This window comes from Diabrotica virgifera, chromosome 6, assembly GCF_917563875.1.
Source record: "Diabrotica virgifera virgifera chromosome 6, PGI_DIABVI_V3a".
Classification (NCBI taxonomy): domain Eukaryota; kingdom Metazoa; phylum Arthropoda; class Insecta; order Coleoptera; family Chrysomelidae; genus Diabrotica; species Diabrotica virgifera.
The window spans coordinates 12164318-12182783 of record NC_065448.1 but is presented as its reverse complement, the minus strand read 5'-3'; the positions used below and the strand labels follow the sequence as shown (position 1 = coordinate 12182783).

Below are 18466 nucleotides of genomic sequence, written 5' to 3'. Positions count from 1 at the left end.
TATAGTCGGTTCGCTAAACTCAGACGCAACTGGCTAGATATTTTAGTCGATAATTTTTTGTTTTTTGCCAATTTTGCAAAAATTGGCAAAATTACTAACTATTTATTGATTATTAACTATTTAGTAAATATTTTTGGCCAATTTTACTAAAATTGGCAAAATTACCGACTAAAATATCTAGAAAGTCGCGTCTGAGTTTAGCGAACAGACTATATCAGTTATCTCGAGATAAGCCCTAAAACAGTAAAGAGAGATTTTTCATGATAGATGCTTGATTTGATTTTTTTTTATTAATATATATAATAATAATAATAATGATGTTTATTTAGGAATAACAATAAAGATTTACAAAAAAAAAAATAAAAAGCATAATGAGAAATAGCTTCAGAACAACAATAATGAGTACTACCTAAATAAATAAATAGCGAACAGACTATATCAGTTATCTCGAGATAAGCCCTAAAACAGTAAAGAGAGATTTTTCATGATAGATGCTTGATTTGATTTTTTTTTATTAATATATATAATAATAATAATAATGATGTTTATTTAGGAATAACAATAAAGATTTACAAAAAAAAAATAAAAAGCATAATAAGAAATAGCTTCAGAACAACAATAATGAGTACTACCTAAATAAACATAAATAACTCACTGAAGTTGAGCTACCCTGTATATATATTACTAATATACATACAAAAGTAGCACCCCTTGTGCGTGAGACTTAAAAATATAATATACCAATTTACAAATATAAACAAACACAAAAAATATTTAACAAATGTATACAGTTATATGAAAATTTATAAAAATACTAAAAACTCTAACATTAATCAAGAAAAAATAAAAATATAATAATTTTAATATAATTTGTGATATAAATGTGGCCATCAATAATTCAAGAAATGTCGCAGTTGATAATAAAAATCTATTTAGATACAATTTTTATTTTGGATATAATTTTTTATTTCTTATTGAAGTTTATTTATTACAATTATTGTCCATTGATAAGTTCTTCGCAGAATTTTGTTGATTTGTTCCCAATCCATTGTTTAATTTCATATTTATATCTATGTTTTTTATAATTTTTAAATTGTTTTAAATTATCCGGTAGCAAATTGTATAATTTGGGCCCTATATAACCAACATATCTTTGAAGGATGGATTTATTACATTTTGGTAGAATTGTATTATGTTTTATATATCTAGTTTGGTGGGCATGACTGTTAAAATTTAATATTATGTTTTTTTCATGTATATGTATAAGGGCTTTATAACAGAATAATTTACGTACATTTAAAAATTTACTTTTGTTATATAACAGCTCACTAGAATATCTTAAATTTTTCCCGTATATAATTCTAATTAGCAATTTCTGAATAATATTTATAGAATGTAAGTAATTATTGCGTATTCCACCCCATCCTAAAAGGCCATATGTGAGTTGAGATTGTTTAAGTGCATAATAAAGAATTCGCAAATGAGTTATTCCCAAAAATTGTTTTAAAAATTTAAATCTTGATAAGAGTCCTCTTAATTTATTTACTTTATTATTTGCTTGGGTGTTCCATCGTAAATGTTTATCAATTATTATACCTAGATATTTAATCTCGTATGTATGTGGAATTTCATTTTTTGCATCAATTTTTAATGAGCCAAGATTTGGGAGGTTATTAACATATGATGTAAATGGTATATATTTTGTTTTTTCTATATTTAAGGTAAGTTTATTAAACTGAAACCATTTCTGAATTGTAGCAAAATCTGTTTCAGCTTTTTGTTTTAAATTATTCCATGTATTTGCATCATAGAAAATAGCTGTGTCATCTGCAAAACTTATGATTTTACCTGTTACATTCAGTCTGAATAGATCATTGATATAAATATTGAAGAGAATTGGTCCCAAGACTGTTCCCTGTGGTACTCCGTAAGATATAATTCTTCCTTTACTGATTTTTCCATCTATAGAAACATGTTGTTTTCTATTTAGCAGATAACTTTCTAGGATGTTATATGCAAGTCCTCTTATACCATATTTTTGAAGTTTATTTAGCAGTATTTTATGTGAAACTGTATCAAATGCCTTTGCTAAATCTACAAATATACAAAGAGATGGTTTTGCATTATCAAGAGCTTTGTAGATGTTAGCTGTTAGAGCACAGATTGCATCTTCGGTTGATTTTCCCTCTTGAAACCCATATTGACATTCAGTTAGTATATTAAATTTTTTTAAAAAATGTGTGTGTCTTATTTTAATTATTTTTTCGAATATTTTGCCTATATTTGAGATTAGGGTTATAGGCCTATAATTTTGACAATATGTTTCTTCGCCAGATTTGAATAGTGGTTTAATAGTTCCAATTTTTAATATATCTGGAAAAATGCCTAAATTAAGACATGAATTTATTATGTATGTTAAGGGATTTGAAATCTGTTTTGTTATTTCTTTTAAAGTTTCAGATCTAATATTATCGTGCCCTGGTGACTTTTTATTTTTTAAAGATTTTATAATTTCTTCAACTTCATTTTCAGTTGTTGGAGACAGGTACATACTATTATTTATTTCCAATATGTTTGCTTGAAATTCAATTGGTTCAGAGATCATTTCTAATGACCAGGCTCTCTTGACTGTGATTTTAATTGTGCATGATTTTACCATATGATACTTGTACTTCTTTTATCATATTTATTGTTTATTTCTACCTGTACCCAACCTCACATTAATAGTTGGTGCAGTTTTTATTTGTGTATATAGTTTCCTCTTTATTTCTTGTTGTTTTTTTTTGGGATTCACCCTTCTGGTGAACCATTTGTTCAATATATTGTTTTTTGTTTATTTTACGATTTTTATTTATCTACTCTTAATAAGTTTCCTGATAATAGATTACCTCTGAATATTTGCTAAGTAACATAACTATCACTATATTATCTTCGACCAGGAGAAAGATCTCGCTGAGTAAGTTTTATAGATAAGTAGGTGGACGACTGTCACCGAATATATTTATTATTTCTTTATGTAGTGTGTTGACCACATTTATTTCTTTTACTAATTAACTGGTCATATATTTTCTTATATTTGGTTTCAGAACCTAATTATCTTTCCTTGCCTGTTTCCGTTTCTAAGGTTTCTTAATTTTCCCCTTGTAACCCCAAAAAGTTAAGTGGCGCCATCTTTTTGTCTTCTCTTATCTTTGGTATTTTTACCTATCTATATTTTTATCTGTTTCTCTCTATTCTCTAATCTACCTTCTCTTGTCTTATCTATACCTATTTCTTCTATTGGCCCCATTCCACGTTCCAAAAGCTAGTTTCGAACCCACGACTCGCTTTCCACCAACCATCTGGCTGCCGTTCGCAGTGTCTCCATTGGTGACCTTTCTAGCACCATCCAAAAAAGGTTTCCGAGGTTACACATTTTTATGACGCCCAAGCAACGCGGGGCCTGATTATCTTCTTACTTTTCTTTATACATTCTTATCTAATCATTTTCTTACCTTTCTCGATACATTCATCTAACGCCCAAACTACGCGGGCCCTGATCATTTTTCGTTCTTCTATTTCCATTTATTTTCTCCTTCTATGTGTTTTATCTCTATCTCAGTTAATTCTTCATTTTCTTCTTACGTTCCTTCTGGAAACACACTACAAAAGTTTCTCCATATTTAGATATAAATTTTGAATTAAGTCTGATCTTTCTTCGAGGTATTTATATTACATATTTTTATATTTTTTATTACCTGTAGACTCAAATTTAAAAATGAATAATTTTGAAGTCAATTTTCTTAGCTTAGAGGAGATTACTTATTAATTAAAAATCAGAGGAACTGTTACGAGTAGAAAAATAAAAGGAAAGAGGAAAATCCTCAAAAGATTATTGGTTAGGGATAACAGTAATCAATTTTATCTAGATACCTTAAATTTTGATAATGAGAAGACCACCATTACAAAACCTATCGAGAATATTTCAAAGTTAGTTGAAGAATTTGAAGGTTCCTCAACAGACTCTTGTGTCCGCCAAGTAAAGTCTAGATTAATTCATTTGTTAGGTAGAATATAACGCCTCCCTATCTCCGAGCCTGTTTCTGAGGAACATATATCTTTCCGAAATGAATCTAACGCTACTTGTCTGTTATTGGAGCAAGAGATAAATTATAAAATAATTCCTTTATCTTCTAGTTCTTCTTCTGTCGAGGTTGTCTCTCCTCCTCCACAGATAATACATGTTTCCACTCCCGATGTAAATGTCTCCAAATATTCTATATTCAAATGGAATGTTAAGTTTAATGGTGACCCCAAGACTCTCTTTGATTTTATTGAACGAGTTAGTGAGTTATCTGAATCTCGTAATGTTCCGAAAGGCATTCTATTTAATTCGGCTATTGAATTTTTCACTGGCAATGCCGCGGTGTGGTTTCGCATTATTAAGTCCACAATAAATTCTTGGGATGGCCTTATTCAACTCCTAAAATCCACTTTTCTATCCCCCGTTGCCGACGAAGATCTTTGGGATCAAATCAAAAGTCGCAAACAAAAACGGAGTGAGCCTATCGTTATTTTCGCCGCCCACATGCTCTCTCTTTTTAATCGTTTATCTCGGGAATCATCCGAATCCACAAAGTTAAGGATTATTCGTAAAAATATCTTACCGGAACATATTCCTCATGTCACTTTGACATAAATTAATACCGTGAGTGAACTAACTCAAACTGTTAAGAAGTTGGAAGATGCTAACCCCTCCTTGTTGGCAAACTTCTTCCAAAATTCTAAAGTGTCTGTTGTCGAGACCGATACTCCTCAGTCGAAGCGTCGTTCTCATAACAATGCCTCAAATGCCATATCTTCTCCATCTACCTCTAATCAAGACTCTAATTTACCTAATTCGAGTAATAAAAATACTTCGAATGTAGCGACCTGTTGGAACTGTCGAATAACCGGGCATACCTATCCCCATTGTAAGAAGGAACAACGGAACCGTTTCTGCTACAAATGTGGAAAACAGAATATGACAGTACATACGTGTTCTTGTTCAAAAAACTAGTTAGTCGAGTTTGTTCTGTCGGTGCAATCTCGTTATCTTACCGCCCTAGCAAATCCGACGTTAAAGTTCAAAATAAGTGGGCTAAGTGGTTAAAAACCGTCAAACATTTCTATCGTAATAGTGGTACGAAAATTGCCCCTGTACAATTGAAGGAAAAGGACCCCAGGATGAAGAAAATATCCTGGCTTGCTAACCTGAGACCATGGTATAGAAAGACCTCAACACAATTATTCCGTATAGCAACCAACAAAATCATCATAGCCAGAATGATCGCCAACGTTCGGAACCCTAAGAAGAAGACTAGATCATTTTAGATTTTGATCCCATTTCAATAAGGTTTAGTTCGAGGCTCAAGGTAAGAAGTTGAAATATGTAGATACACAACATTTTTGATAATACATAATATACAAAACTGTCTATTGAAGAATACTAAACAAAATTTTTTACAGTAAATCAAACACTGAAGATTAAAAACAATAGCCTCAGTCGTCCTTTGCAATGCCAACGTTGTTATTAAAAACGCCTTTGAATACGAGAGTAACCCAGATAGTTTTAGTAATTACCGGTAAAACAAAACTGCAAAATTGCGACACAATGGAATGATTCAGGAGACTGTTTGTTCTTGGAATATACTTCACACAATTGTTGAATTGCGTGGTTTTTCTAACTGCAAGACAAACATAAATTGCGCTATTACTATATGCTGATTACTATGTTCAGAGGAAGCCAATAACTGTTAATGTCTGTTGTAATTTCGTTTAAAAATACAAATCTAATAATACAGGGTGATTGGTTAGTGGGGTAAAGCTCAATAGATCCGCTATAGTAATAGATAGCAATAAAAGTTAATAACAAAAATTTTAGCCACCTTTGAGCTTCACATTACAAAATTAGTTATAATGTTACAGGGTGTTCGATAACACTGGCACACCAAACTTATGTTTTTTTAAATGGAACACCCTATATTTTATTTTAAATTCGAAATCCTGTTAACTTCTCCATCACAAAAATATAAAGGTTTGTTATGTTATACAGGGTATTTACAAAGTTATGACCAATTTTATATGAAAATCGTAAGAAGTTCAACTCCCTGTATAAATAAAAATAAGCAAAACAGCAATGGTTTGTTAATGCCATATATTTTTACGTATTGTCAAAATTTTCAAGAATGATTGATATTGCTAATTTTCTTTATATTAAATACAGGGTGAGTCAAAACGCAAGCACATTATTTTCTCAGTAATTTTAAATAGAAAACCCTGTATTTTATATCACTATTGAAAAGTACCATTACCGTACTTTAATTTTTAGATAACATTCCCTATGTCTAAATTTATTAGTTTTCGAGATATTTTCATTTTTCAATGGACCAGTAGCGTGGCCACCCAAATCACCAGAATTTAATAAACTGGACTGATTTTTTTGGGGTAACGTTAATAATGAAGTTTATAAAATACCTCCAACAACAAGGGATGAGATGAAAAATAGAATACTAAGTGTATTTCGATGTGTTAATTCCCAAATGCTTCGTAGAGTAAGTAGCTCATTCAATGATCGTTTTTAGGCGTGCATAAATGTGTTAGGAGGTAATTTTGAACACCTTATGTAATTAAATATTAAAAATATTTTATTAAAAGTAGCGTCTAATTTTTTCAAACATGTTTTTTGCAAAATATATTACCGATCAATTATGTTTCGCTCTTTATTTGTTACATTGTTACATTTACATACAAAAAGAGTGTTTAATTGTCTTCACAAAATGTTGTATTTTGTGTTTGTGTGCTTTTTTGTAAAATTTATTACTAATTTTCTTTGTTTATTTGTTGCATTTACATAAAAAAGTAGTTTTTAATTGTTTCAAAAGTGTTGCATGTTGTGGTTGTTTTTTCTTTTTGTAAAATGTATTACTAATAAATTATTTTTATTTCTTTATTTGCTAGATTGTTACATTGATTGCCGGATTGATAAATCAGTAATCGTCAATTGTCAATTCAGTCATAGCTTACTTAAAATTTAGACACCTAAATAATTTGCTCTGAAAAATGAAAATATCTCGAAAACTAAGAAATTTGGACATAGGGAATGTTATATAAAAATTAAAGTACGGTAATGATACTTTTCAATAATGATATAAAATACAGGGTGTTCTATTTAACATTACTGAGAAAATAATGTACTTGCGTTTTGACTCACCCTGTATTTGATATAAAGAAAATTAGCAATGTCAATAATTATTGAAAATTCTGACAATAAATAAAAAAATATGGCATGAATAAACCATTGCTGTTGTGCTTATTTTTATTTATACAGGGAGTTGAACTTGTTACGATTTTCATACAAAATTGGTTATAACTTTGTAAATACCCTGTATAACATAACAAACCTTTATATTTTTGTGATGGAGAAGTTAACAGGATTTCGAATATAAAATAAAATATAGGGTGTTCTATTTAAACAAACATAAGTTTGGTCTACCACTGTGTTATCGAACACCCTGTAACATTCTAACTAATTTTGTAATGTGAAGCTCAAAGGTGGCTAAAATTTTTGTTATTAACTTTTATTGCTATCTATTACTATAACGGAGCTACTGAGCTTTACCCCACTAATCAATCACCCTGTATGTATTGCTTCCATTACTATTTAACTTACTTGTAATGGACTTACTGGTAAAAGTTAACAAACTTTTTTTCATCGACTCCTTTTAAAAAAAATTTCTTTCTCTATAAGCGCAGATTGCTGTTATTTTAGATGATTTGACATATTATGCTGGATATTTTTGGCGCATTTTAACAAAAAATGAACCTTTTTTAATGCATTTTTGACATTAGGCTTGTTGGGAGAAGTTAAAGTATCCTTAAATGTCAACCTATCTACTTACTAAGATCGTATAAATTGTGATTGAAGCGATGAAGAGTGACAAGAAAAAATTGGGAGAGAAAAGATTTTCATAGGAATAAATTTAAGTAGCTGGATTACTTAGCTGTAGAGACAAAAGTCTTCAGATAAATTATTAAACCATTATATACATCATGAGACAAGTGATAAAAAAGAACAAACAAGTGAAACAAGAAGTGAAACACATATGACCTTTATCCACTTAGGAAATTAAAGGAAGAGTATGAGCTATGGGAACTCAAGAAAAATATGTTGTGTAAGACCGAATATTTATGTATTGGATCCGAGGTTGCAAATTTGAACTTGATTATTAAGAGCTGTAAGACTTTTAAGTATTTAAGGTCAATGATAAGCAGAGGTGATACTTGTATGAAAGATAGAAATGAAAATAGCACGGGGAAAACCAGCCATGAAATCACTCCATAAAGTGATATGGAACAACACGCTAACCAAAGAAAACAAAAAAAGGATCTTTCAGAGCCTAGGGCTGAACATTACCCTATATGGAGCAGAACTATGGCCAATAACAACAACAATGCGAAACAAAATAGGAACAGTTGAATTGGACTTTATGAGAAGATGTCTGCAAATCACCAGAGAGGATAATAAGAATACAGGGAATATGGGACAGAATGGAAGTAAAATGTTCAATTACAAAAAAGTTTGAAAACGGGGCCTTCAGTGATACTTCTTTTTTAAGTGCCATATCCGCGACGGAATGAATTCAATATCGACACATACCATCTTTTCGTAGATTTTAAATCGGCATATGATAGTGTCCTAAGAAATAAATTGTATGAAGCCATGGATGAATTCCACATCCCTGATAAACTGATAAGATTGGTTAAGGCTACAATGCGTAAAGTCGTTTGCAAAGTCGAAATACAGGGCGAACAATCACAGGCGTTTGAAACGAATGTTGGGCTGCGACAGGGAGATGCGCTGGCGTGTCTCCTCTTCAACATAGCTCTGGAAAAGGCGGTCAGAGATGTCCGAAGTGACAACAGAGGAAATATTTTTAATAAGTCATCCCAAATTTTGGCATATGCAGATGACGTGGACCTAGTTGCGCGCACAACACGCAAACTAGAAGAAATGTATACCACCTTCTCAAATGCCTCAAAAATATGGGCCTGAAAGTAAACGAGGAGAAAACTAAGATGATGGCATCAACACCCAACAGTAGAGTCAGAAATATCGGTCACCAATTCACTGTTGATAACTCTACCTTTGAAGTGGTGGACAAATTCACATACTTAGGCTCCCTGATCACCAAGGAGAACGTCATGACGGAAGAAATCAAGCGAAGGATAATCCTAGCGAACAAATGCTATTTTGGACTGAGTAGACATATGAGAAGCAGAAACTTAAGCCAAAAAACATAAATAACCATATACAAAATCCTTATACAACCAGTGTTGACATATGGATCGGAGACATGGACCATCTCCAAGGCAGATGAAAACCTTCTGCTTATATTTGAACGAAGGATCCTGAGAGGAATATTCGGTGGCATCTGTGAAAATGGTATTTGGAGGAGGAGGTACAACTACGAGGTATACCACAGATATAAACATATATTTGGTGGTAAAGACGTAGTATCTCTTATAAGAATAGGAAGACTAAGATGGGCAGGACATCTAGCAAGATCACAGCATAACAACCCTCCTAGAAGAATCCTTATGTCACAACCTGTGAGAAATAGAAATAGGGGTAGGCCAAAACTTAGATGGAAGGATGGTGTAGATGAGGATGGGAGAACAATAGGCGCAGCAAACTGGCAACGGTTGGCAATGGATAGGACTGAGTGGTGTAATAGACTTGGGAAGGTCGAGGCTCTTTCATAGGACTGTAGCACCATTGATGGTGTATTGGGATTCACAGCATCTGTTAGTAAGCATCCTATTAAGAGCAAGACACTTTCTTTTAATATTTAAATGTCCTTTGTTTGTCCTAAAACAAACACGCTTTGTTTCCATACACATGATTGACCTAGATTACACCACAAGTGTATCAGTTATCGATACTGCAAGCGTCAGCTTTTCAGTGTCACATATTATTCTTTATTTATAATCAAGCTGATTCGGCATTTATAATACAAACACTTTCACTTTTATATATACCAAACATAGACAGGGAATTCCACATTCTAAATTCATTGCGTAAAGACTCATCATTGATACTTGAGACCCCAGAGGGTGAACATACATTAGCCACCAACTCTTTACCGTAGTTACTCCGAATTGTGAATAAATGAATATACCGTAAGTAGTGTTTACTTCATCAACCCCTATCGTAGGGGGTAACTAACCCCCAACCAATCTGAGATGGTCCAGATGATGAGGAACCACCATATGGCGATCCTGCCAGGATCGCCATATGGTGATCGCCATGATATATAATAGAATAGGTTTTGGTAATATGGAGATGAACTTCGCTAGGGGTAGGAATACACTAAGTACTCATAATATGTTTATTTGATCACTGTTAAATATATCAGTAACTAGTTGGTGGACGAAAGTCTATATTCTAACTACATTGATGGTTTAATAATGAATGATGAATAATGACTGTTCTCTTTCTTTACTTGCTACGTATCTATAATCAATCCCAATTGTTTGTTATGATTCTATACCTGACTGTGACCATGAAATACTAACAGTACCAAATTGCTGACTCCGTTTTTTTCCAAAACGAGTGGTCTACATTGAAGAAGCAATGTCACCTACTTTTACGAAATCAAAACAATGTATGCAACTAATATTTGTTTGAGACTTTAAACATTAAATCGATATAGGTTACTCTTATTTTTGAATGATAATATAAATCCTGTACAATGGTGATGATGATGATCTCCGCGACGGTGATATGCAATCATCATAGCTATTCGGATTTTAAAGACGGCTGCTCTGAAAAGTGCATTTGATGTACATTCGTACCGTTCTCTCAGGTTGCGCAGCCACAATATTCTGCGTCTACGTTGATTTTTCAGTGGTACGGACATCTACAAAGAATGCCAGGCCAGAGCACAAGTGGTCGAAGAGAATATTGGACTGGGACCCGCCGGAAAGAAGACAAAGAGGAAGACCAGTTATGAGATAAAAAAACACGGAAAGAGAACTTAAGAAGGGGGCTGGGGGAATAGAATGCTGTGTAAGAAGGAAACGGCGAACTGATAATGGGAAAAAGCCGAAGAAGAGGATTCAGATAGTTCCTTCATTGTCTGTTTCTCTTATTTATTCTTAAATCAAATTCGTGGATTGTATTTATATTAATACTACATAACAATAAAAAAGGCTGTTGCCACGCACTCAGTCAACGTACTAAACACTGATTGTGTGTTTAATTACTAAAACAATCTTCTTGTTGTGGATCGTTATTAAAATAACTGATAGGAAAGGTATACAATCTGAATGTTCACGTTAATAATTAAGGTAAACCAAATGCAGGACCGTCTTTAGCTCAACCGCTGAATATTTGTAATGGTATTAATAATAATACTTTTTTAACATTTGTCGACTTAAAAGCATAATATGAGTAAGATCATCAAAATTGAAATCAGAGTGTTATATCCCAGTCTACAAAAAATACTGATATAAAATTAACAAACATATGACAAAGTCGAAATTTAATATGATTTTTCTTCTTTTTCTTAGTTCAGATAGAACAAAACTACAGCTTTGAAAGAAGCAAAAAAGACAAAGGGAACGCCACAGAAAAATGATAAAGATAAAGACAGAGACACAAATTCAGTTATGATTAGCATGATGAAAGAATTTATGAGAAAAATGATGAAATTATGAAAGAAATAAATCAAGTGAGGAAGGAATAGGCCGAAAACAATAAGCAATAAATGGAACTACTTAAGGCAATACAATCATAACTTGAAAAGAGAAGTAAAGCAACTACAGGAAAGAATCGAACACATATAGAAATACAGTAAGAAGAAAAACCTGATATCAGGATTAAAAATGGTCAGAAATAACGGTACAAAAATAAGAAAAGGAATGAAAAATTTTATAGCAAGATAACTACAAAGAGTGGAGATAATCTCCAGAATACGTTATAGAAATAGAAACTACGATAGAAAAACACAGATATTAAAAAAAAGCAAACTGGTGAAAGAAGAAAGAAGAAACTGAAAAATGGCGAGAATGGGATACCAAAGTTAACAGTACACGGTAGAGAATGCAGATGGAATAAAGAGAAGAAAAAAACTAATAAATAATAAACAACAAGGAAAAAATGGTACCAATATTGTTACGATAAAGACGATAATTTTGACGGAAAGAAAATAAAAAAGGATAGTAAAAGTTGGAAAGTATTCTTCTTAAAAACACCGGGCCAAATGGATACCTGGGGATGGGTTGTATGGTGTCCGAGAGAATGAGTTCTATGAACAACTCGGTGAGCTAATTGAAAAAGTACCAAAGTATGACTTGAAAATAATTGTGGGAGATATAAATGCGATAGGAAGAGAATATATTTAGAAAAAGCTAGAAAATATGGCCTGACTATAAATCAAGTATATGGAAATAATAAGGGAAATGCAGAAAAAGATAAGTGGACGAATGAGAGAGAGAGAGAGAGAGTATAAATTTGAGAAGGTAACAGAATTTGCGTACCTTGGAGTAATAGTTACGAATACAAGAGGTAAAGAGAGAGAAATAGGTAAATATTTTAAGGGTTGTTGAAAAGTAGCGGGAAACGTATTAAAAACTTGTGGAGGTAAAAAACGAACTAAGATTCCTAACTAAGGTAAAACAAAGTTAGAGATTTGGAAGAGGAGAATCTTGAGAAAAGTTTTTGGTGGTATAAAGAAAGCTATTAAATTAATTAATAATATAATTAATACAAAACATTTTTTGATGGATTCGACCGTTACTTGATAGAAGTTCATTTTATCTAACAATAAAACACTCAAAACGTATGTTTTCTATATATATATATAGTGGCTAAACACCCCTTTAGGGGTTACGCCGCTTACGCTCTCTAGATCTATGTTTTGAGGTAGATCAGTCCTCATGTTCGTTATTTAATTTTCTCTGTTATTTTTCTCCACTCTTTCCTGTCTCTGGTTTTCCCTTTCCAATGTCGTATGCCCGCATTGTTGAGATCACTTACTACTTCTTGTAACCATGTAGATCTTGGTCTTCCACGTCTTCTTTTGCCAGCTGGTGTCCATTCCAATATTGAGTATCTCGTCGTAGTTGATCCGGATCTCCATATGTGTCCTAGCCATTTTGCTCTTTGCTGTTTTATTTTACATACTATATCCTCCTCAATTTCTTCCAGTAACTCAAGGTTCGTTCTTTGTCTAAATTCATTGTCATTTATTTTTATTGGTCCTAATATTGCTCTTAGTATTTTTCTTTCTTGTATTCTAAGGTTTTCCTCTTGTTTTTTTGTCATGCTAAGAGTTTCGGCTGCATACATCATCGTCGGTCGAATTATTGTTTTGTATACTTTCATTTTTGATTTCTTACTCAATAACTTATTTTTAAGTAATTTTTTATTTGCATGGAAGCTCTTATTTGCTGTAATAATCCTTTCTTTGATTTCGGTTTCTCTTTCTCCATTGTTTGTTATTAATATTCCTAAATATTTAAATTTTTCGACTTCTTCAAAAGTGTATTCTCCTACTCTAACCTTTCTGTTTTCAAAGTTTTTGTCAAATCTCATTATTTTGGTTTTCTCTTGGTTTATTTTTAATCCCATTACTTTTCCTTCTGTTACCATTTCGTTTAACATTCGTTCCATTGTTTTTCTATTTTTTGTTATTAGCACAATATCATCAGCGTATGCTATTATTTGTCCTTCTCTCGTTCGGAGGGTGCCTTTGTTGATCTTCCTGACGACGTATTCTAGGGCAAGATTAAACAGAGTTGCTGATAATGAATCTCCTTGTCTCACCCCTTTATTGATGACAAATTCTTCTGTGTCGCCTACTTGAGTTTTTATACTAACTACAGTTCTACTCATTGTCATTTGTATTAATCTTCTTAATTTATGTTGTATTCCCATTTCTTTCAGAGCTACCATTAGTTTTGATCTATTTATTGTATCAAATGCTTGTCGAAAATCTATAAAAAGCAGTTCAATTTCTATTTTATATCCATGAGCTTTTTCCATAATTTGTTTAACTGTATGTATGGCATCTGTTGTAGACTTTCCCTTAACAAATCCGCATTGATAGTGTCCTATGATATTCGTGGTAGCTTCGGTCAGTCTTCGTTGTATTAAGGCGGACATGATTTTATATGCTGTGTTTAATAGCGTCAGTCCTCTGTAGTTTTTACACATCTGTTGATCTCCTTTTTTATGAATCGTGATAATTTGTCCTTTGTACCATTCTTCCGGCATTTTTTCTTCGTCCCATATGTCTTTTATTAAATTGTATAATCTATCTTTTAATTCTTCACCACCATATTTTATAAGCTCCATATTGATACAGTCCGATCCTGAGGCTTTACCATTACGGCTGCTATTAATAATTTCCTCAACTTCCTCTTTTGTTGGTATTTGTAGCTGGTTTCCTAACATCATTGTCTCTTCTCCTCTGTTTTCATTTAGGTCTTGATCTTGTTGTTCTGTTAATAATTCTTTAAAATAGTTAGTCCAAATTTCTTTATACTCTTCATCGTTTTCTGATACTTTTCCATTTTTATCTTTTATGCTTTTTATCTTTCCTTTAAACGTTTTGTTCTGCTCACTAATTTTCTTATAGAATTCTTTTGTGTTTCTGTTCTTACTCTCTTTTTCTATTTCTTTTATCTTATCATCCAACCACTCACGTCTAATTTTCCTTATTTTTTTCTTACATGCATGCCTTATTATATTGTATTCTTCCCTATAATCCTGTCTATTTGTTCTTATCCACATTTGTCTCATTTCTACCTTCTTTTTTAACATTTTATGGCATTCTTCATTATACCATTCTTGTCTTTTTTTGTTTCTTTTTATCCCTACGTGTACTTCCGCTGTTTCATTTATACATTTTTTTATATTTCTCCATTCTGTTTCTATATCCTTTGTAGGTTTAGATTGTTCCTTCAGTTTTTTGTTCATGTCATCAGCATATTTAATCCTTATGTCTGGAGTATTCAGTTTTTCTACGTGCCATTTATTTTTTGTTCTCGTGTTTTTTAGTGTTCTTTTGACTTTTTGTCTTACTTTTGCAGTCACCATAAAATGGTCTGTGTCTGCATGTGCACCTCTGTAGGACCTCACGTCTGTTACCGATGTTTGCTTCCTTCTTGTAATCAGAATATGGTCTATTTGTGACCATGTTTTTTGGTCTGGGGAAATCCACGTCACTTTATGGTATTTGGGATGTTCGAATTTTGTACTAACGATAATCATATTGGTACTAGATGCTAGATTACATAATCGTTGGCCATTGTCGTTAGTTTTTTCGTGTATTGTGTGCTTACCTGCTACTTGGTTAATGTAGTCTTCCTTACCTATTTGGGCATTAAAATCTCCCATTACCAGTATTGTGTCTTCTCTAGGTAACTTCTCCATTTCTCGTTCGAGTTCCTCATACAATTTGTCTTTTTCCTCCGCAGTAGCACTTTCAGTTGGGGCATATACGTTTATGATTGATATATTAAATGGTTTGGCGTTAATTCTCAGGTAAGCCATACGTTCATTTATTGGTTTAAATTGCATAATGTTATTTTTTATTTTTCCCATAATTATGAAAGCAACTCCATATTGACCTTGTTTTTCATGTCCCGAGTACTGTAGTGTGTAGTTTTTTCTATTTATTTCTCCTTGACCTGCCCATCTGATTTCTTGAATCACTGCAATATCAATTTGGTATCTTTCTAGTTCTGAGACGATATCCTGCATTTTTCCTGGTTCAAGCATTGTTCTGATGTTCCACGTACTTATTTTTAGTTGATCACATTTTTTCGGTTTTTTATTATATTTTTTTGTGTTCGTATGTTTTATTTTATCTAATCTGTTCAGGTCCTTTTCCTTTGCCATTTTCGTGTCCGTTTTTTGTGTTGTATCCAATATTTGTTTTTTTATCAGTTTTTTGGCGTGTCCTGCTTTGCCCTTTCCAGTTCATTCTTCTCTTTGTTCCATTTCCATTGTTATGTTTTCTATACTTCCACAAAATGTATTACAACTATGTGACTACAGCGGTTTCGGCAGAGTGCCTTTCTCAAGTGATTTAGTTTACTATGTGTTTGCCTTTTTGTCTAGTTTGTCTTTAACTTGAGGAGTGGGGAGCTGTTTGTCTCGAGTTGGTCATTCAGAATTATATCTTTATTTTTCAATTTATTAATTTCCATAGATTCTAATAAAAATAGCTCAAGGCCTTTATTTTGAATATGCAGAATTTGAAACTGTTCATTAAAAGAATGATAATGATCTAGAAGGTGAATTGCGTATGTAGAAGTGTCTGTTTTTCTATTGTTGAATGCCCTTTTGTATTCTGCTATCCGTTTGTCAAAGGTTCTGCCAGTTTGACCGATGTAAGTTTTCGGACAGTCACCACAAGTTAGTTTGTAAACACCACTCTGTAGTTGTTTTCTCTTTCGGCTCTTATTGTTCTAAATATATTTGCTTAAGTTGTTAGTTCTGAAAGCTGGTGTTATTCCTTTCTTTTTTATGTATCTGGCTATTTTTGTTGTTATCTTGAGAGTATATGTGATAGAGCAGAAAGTACTGGGGTCTTGTGGTGACTGTCAGAAAACTTACATCGGTCAAACTGGCAGAACCTTTGACAAACGGATAGCAGAACACAAAAGGGCTTTAACAATAGAAAAACAGACACTTCTACATACGTAATTCACCTTCTAGATCATTATCATTCGTTTAATGAACAGTTTCAAATTCTGAATATTCAAAATAAAGGCCTTAAGCTATCTTTATTAGAATCTATGGAAATTAATAAATTGAAAAATAAAGATATAATTCTGAATGACCAACTCGAGACAAACAGCTCCCCACTCCTCAACCTCTTCAGTTAAAGACTTTAAAAAGGCAAACACATAGTAAACTAAATCACTTGAGAAAGGCACTGCCGAAACAGTTGTAGTCACATAGTTGTAATAAATTTTGTGAAAGTATAGAAAACAAACGTTTTCAGTGTTTTATTGTTAGATTAAACATTTTTTCTTCCCGAAATGATAATCTAGCAATTCTCCGCCACCCTATTCGAATTTAACTGTAAATCTCGAGATAGAACACCCTGTATACATGTACGTGTAATTTATCGGCATAAAAATAACACCGCTACAACGATAATCAATCAAATCACTTACTTTACGTGACAACATTAAAGAGCCCGACCATAAAATCGCCCTGTAGATCCTGCGCCTGTCCCAACACTATTCCTGCTGCCTGCTGCTACGAACAACCTAAATCGATCCACCACCACCGAGAAACCCACGTTAACACCGTCTCCACCATTTGCAGCCAAGTCTCCGGCAGACGGAAACCTTATCAACACTTTTCGTATTATATTGTATATTAATTATATTTTTTACCTTATCAGTTAGTGTTCGACCATACGAAACAGGCAACAGCATCTGTAATTAGGTGAAAATTTAGGTCGGGAGATTTTCCGGAAATTTTCATGAAAATGGGAAAACATCTGCAAACTGTTGCTGCGATGGCATGCATGAAGAGTTTTTTGATGGTGTTTAATATCGTATTCTGGGTAAGTGAATGATTTACGTAGTATTTCGTAGTAAGATTTCTATTACGATTTAAAAAGATTATTTCCTGTGGTTGTTATCAAATTATTTGTACTGATTGTACATAGCTTATATACCGAATAAAAAAATATGAAAAAAATATTTTTAAGAAACGCTTTTCTTTAGTTACGAGTGACTAAAATTAAACATATTATAAAAAAATCAACCAAAAAGCAAAAAATAAAAGAAATTGAAAAATCTAACACATTCGTCAAAGAAAAGCGTGTAGCGTCTTCATCGAATAAACGGTTTTCGCACCACGTTTTTCTTTAACGAATGTGTTAGATTTTTTAAATTTTTTTATTTTTTACTTTTTAGTTGATTTTTTTATAAGATGTTTAATTTTAGTCACTCGTAACTAAAGAAAAGTGTTTCTTAAAAATATTTTTTTCATATTTTTTTATTTTTACCTTTTAGTGTTACACTTTTCAAACATTAAAATATATCGTCATGTTTATTAAAATATGTATAAAACATATGATGTATGTACAAACATGAAAAGTAGTCGGAATCGGCAAAAAATTTGAAAGTTTATTGTTTATTTATGAAGCATAACGTAAACAATCAACGTAAAAAGTGAAATTATGTCGCACACCTAGTTCAATAGTGCCACAAGTGCAAAACACAATATTCTCGAGAAATGAGCAAAACAGTCTGTAGTAAACGCGTTTTGCCCTGTAAATAATTTATTTTGAGAATGACTGGCTTCAAAATTACAATTTAGGTAGCAAATTATACACTTATTGACTGGATCTTATTACAATTTATTAAAAATAAAACGTTATTATTATTTTGATAGTTATGGCGATATTGTATT

The 18466-nt window shown here is 32.3% G+C and overlaps 2 protein-coding genes across 3 annotated transcripts in view; one reads left to right on the top strand and one right to left on the bottom strand.

The window, feature by feature from the left end:
* The window catches only part of LOC114332197 (advillin), a 235697-nt gene that overhangs the window by 82360 nt on the left and 134871 nt on the right, over positions 1 to 18466 (bottom strand). The window contains exon 1 of one of the 2 annotated variants that reach the window (XM_050653309.1): positions 17215 to 17373. The exons of the other annotated variant lie outside the window; for it this stretch is intronic. Coding sequence (XP_050509266.1) covers positions 17215 to 17229 — 15 coding nt within the window. The 5' untranslated portion in view covers positions 17230 to 17373. Of the gene's footprint in view, positions 1 to 17214; positions 17374 to 18466 lie in introns of those variants that run through there. 2 annotated transcript variants of the gene reach the window in all.
* The window catches only part of LOC114332198 (tetraspanin-6-like), a 54140-nt gene continuing 53021 nt past the window's right edge, over positions 17348 to 18466 (top strand). Inside the window, exon 1 of the mRNA XM_028281943.2 lies at positions 17348 to 17612. Coding sequence (XP_028137744.1) covers positions 17529 to 17612 — 84 coding nt within the window. The 5' untranslated portion in view covers positions 17348 to 17528. The remainder of the gene's footprint in view (positions 17613 to 18466) is intronic.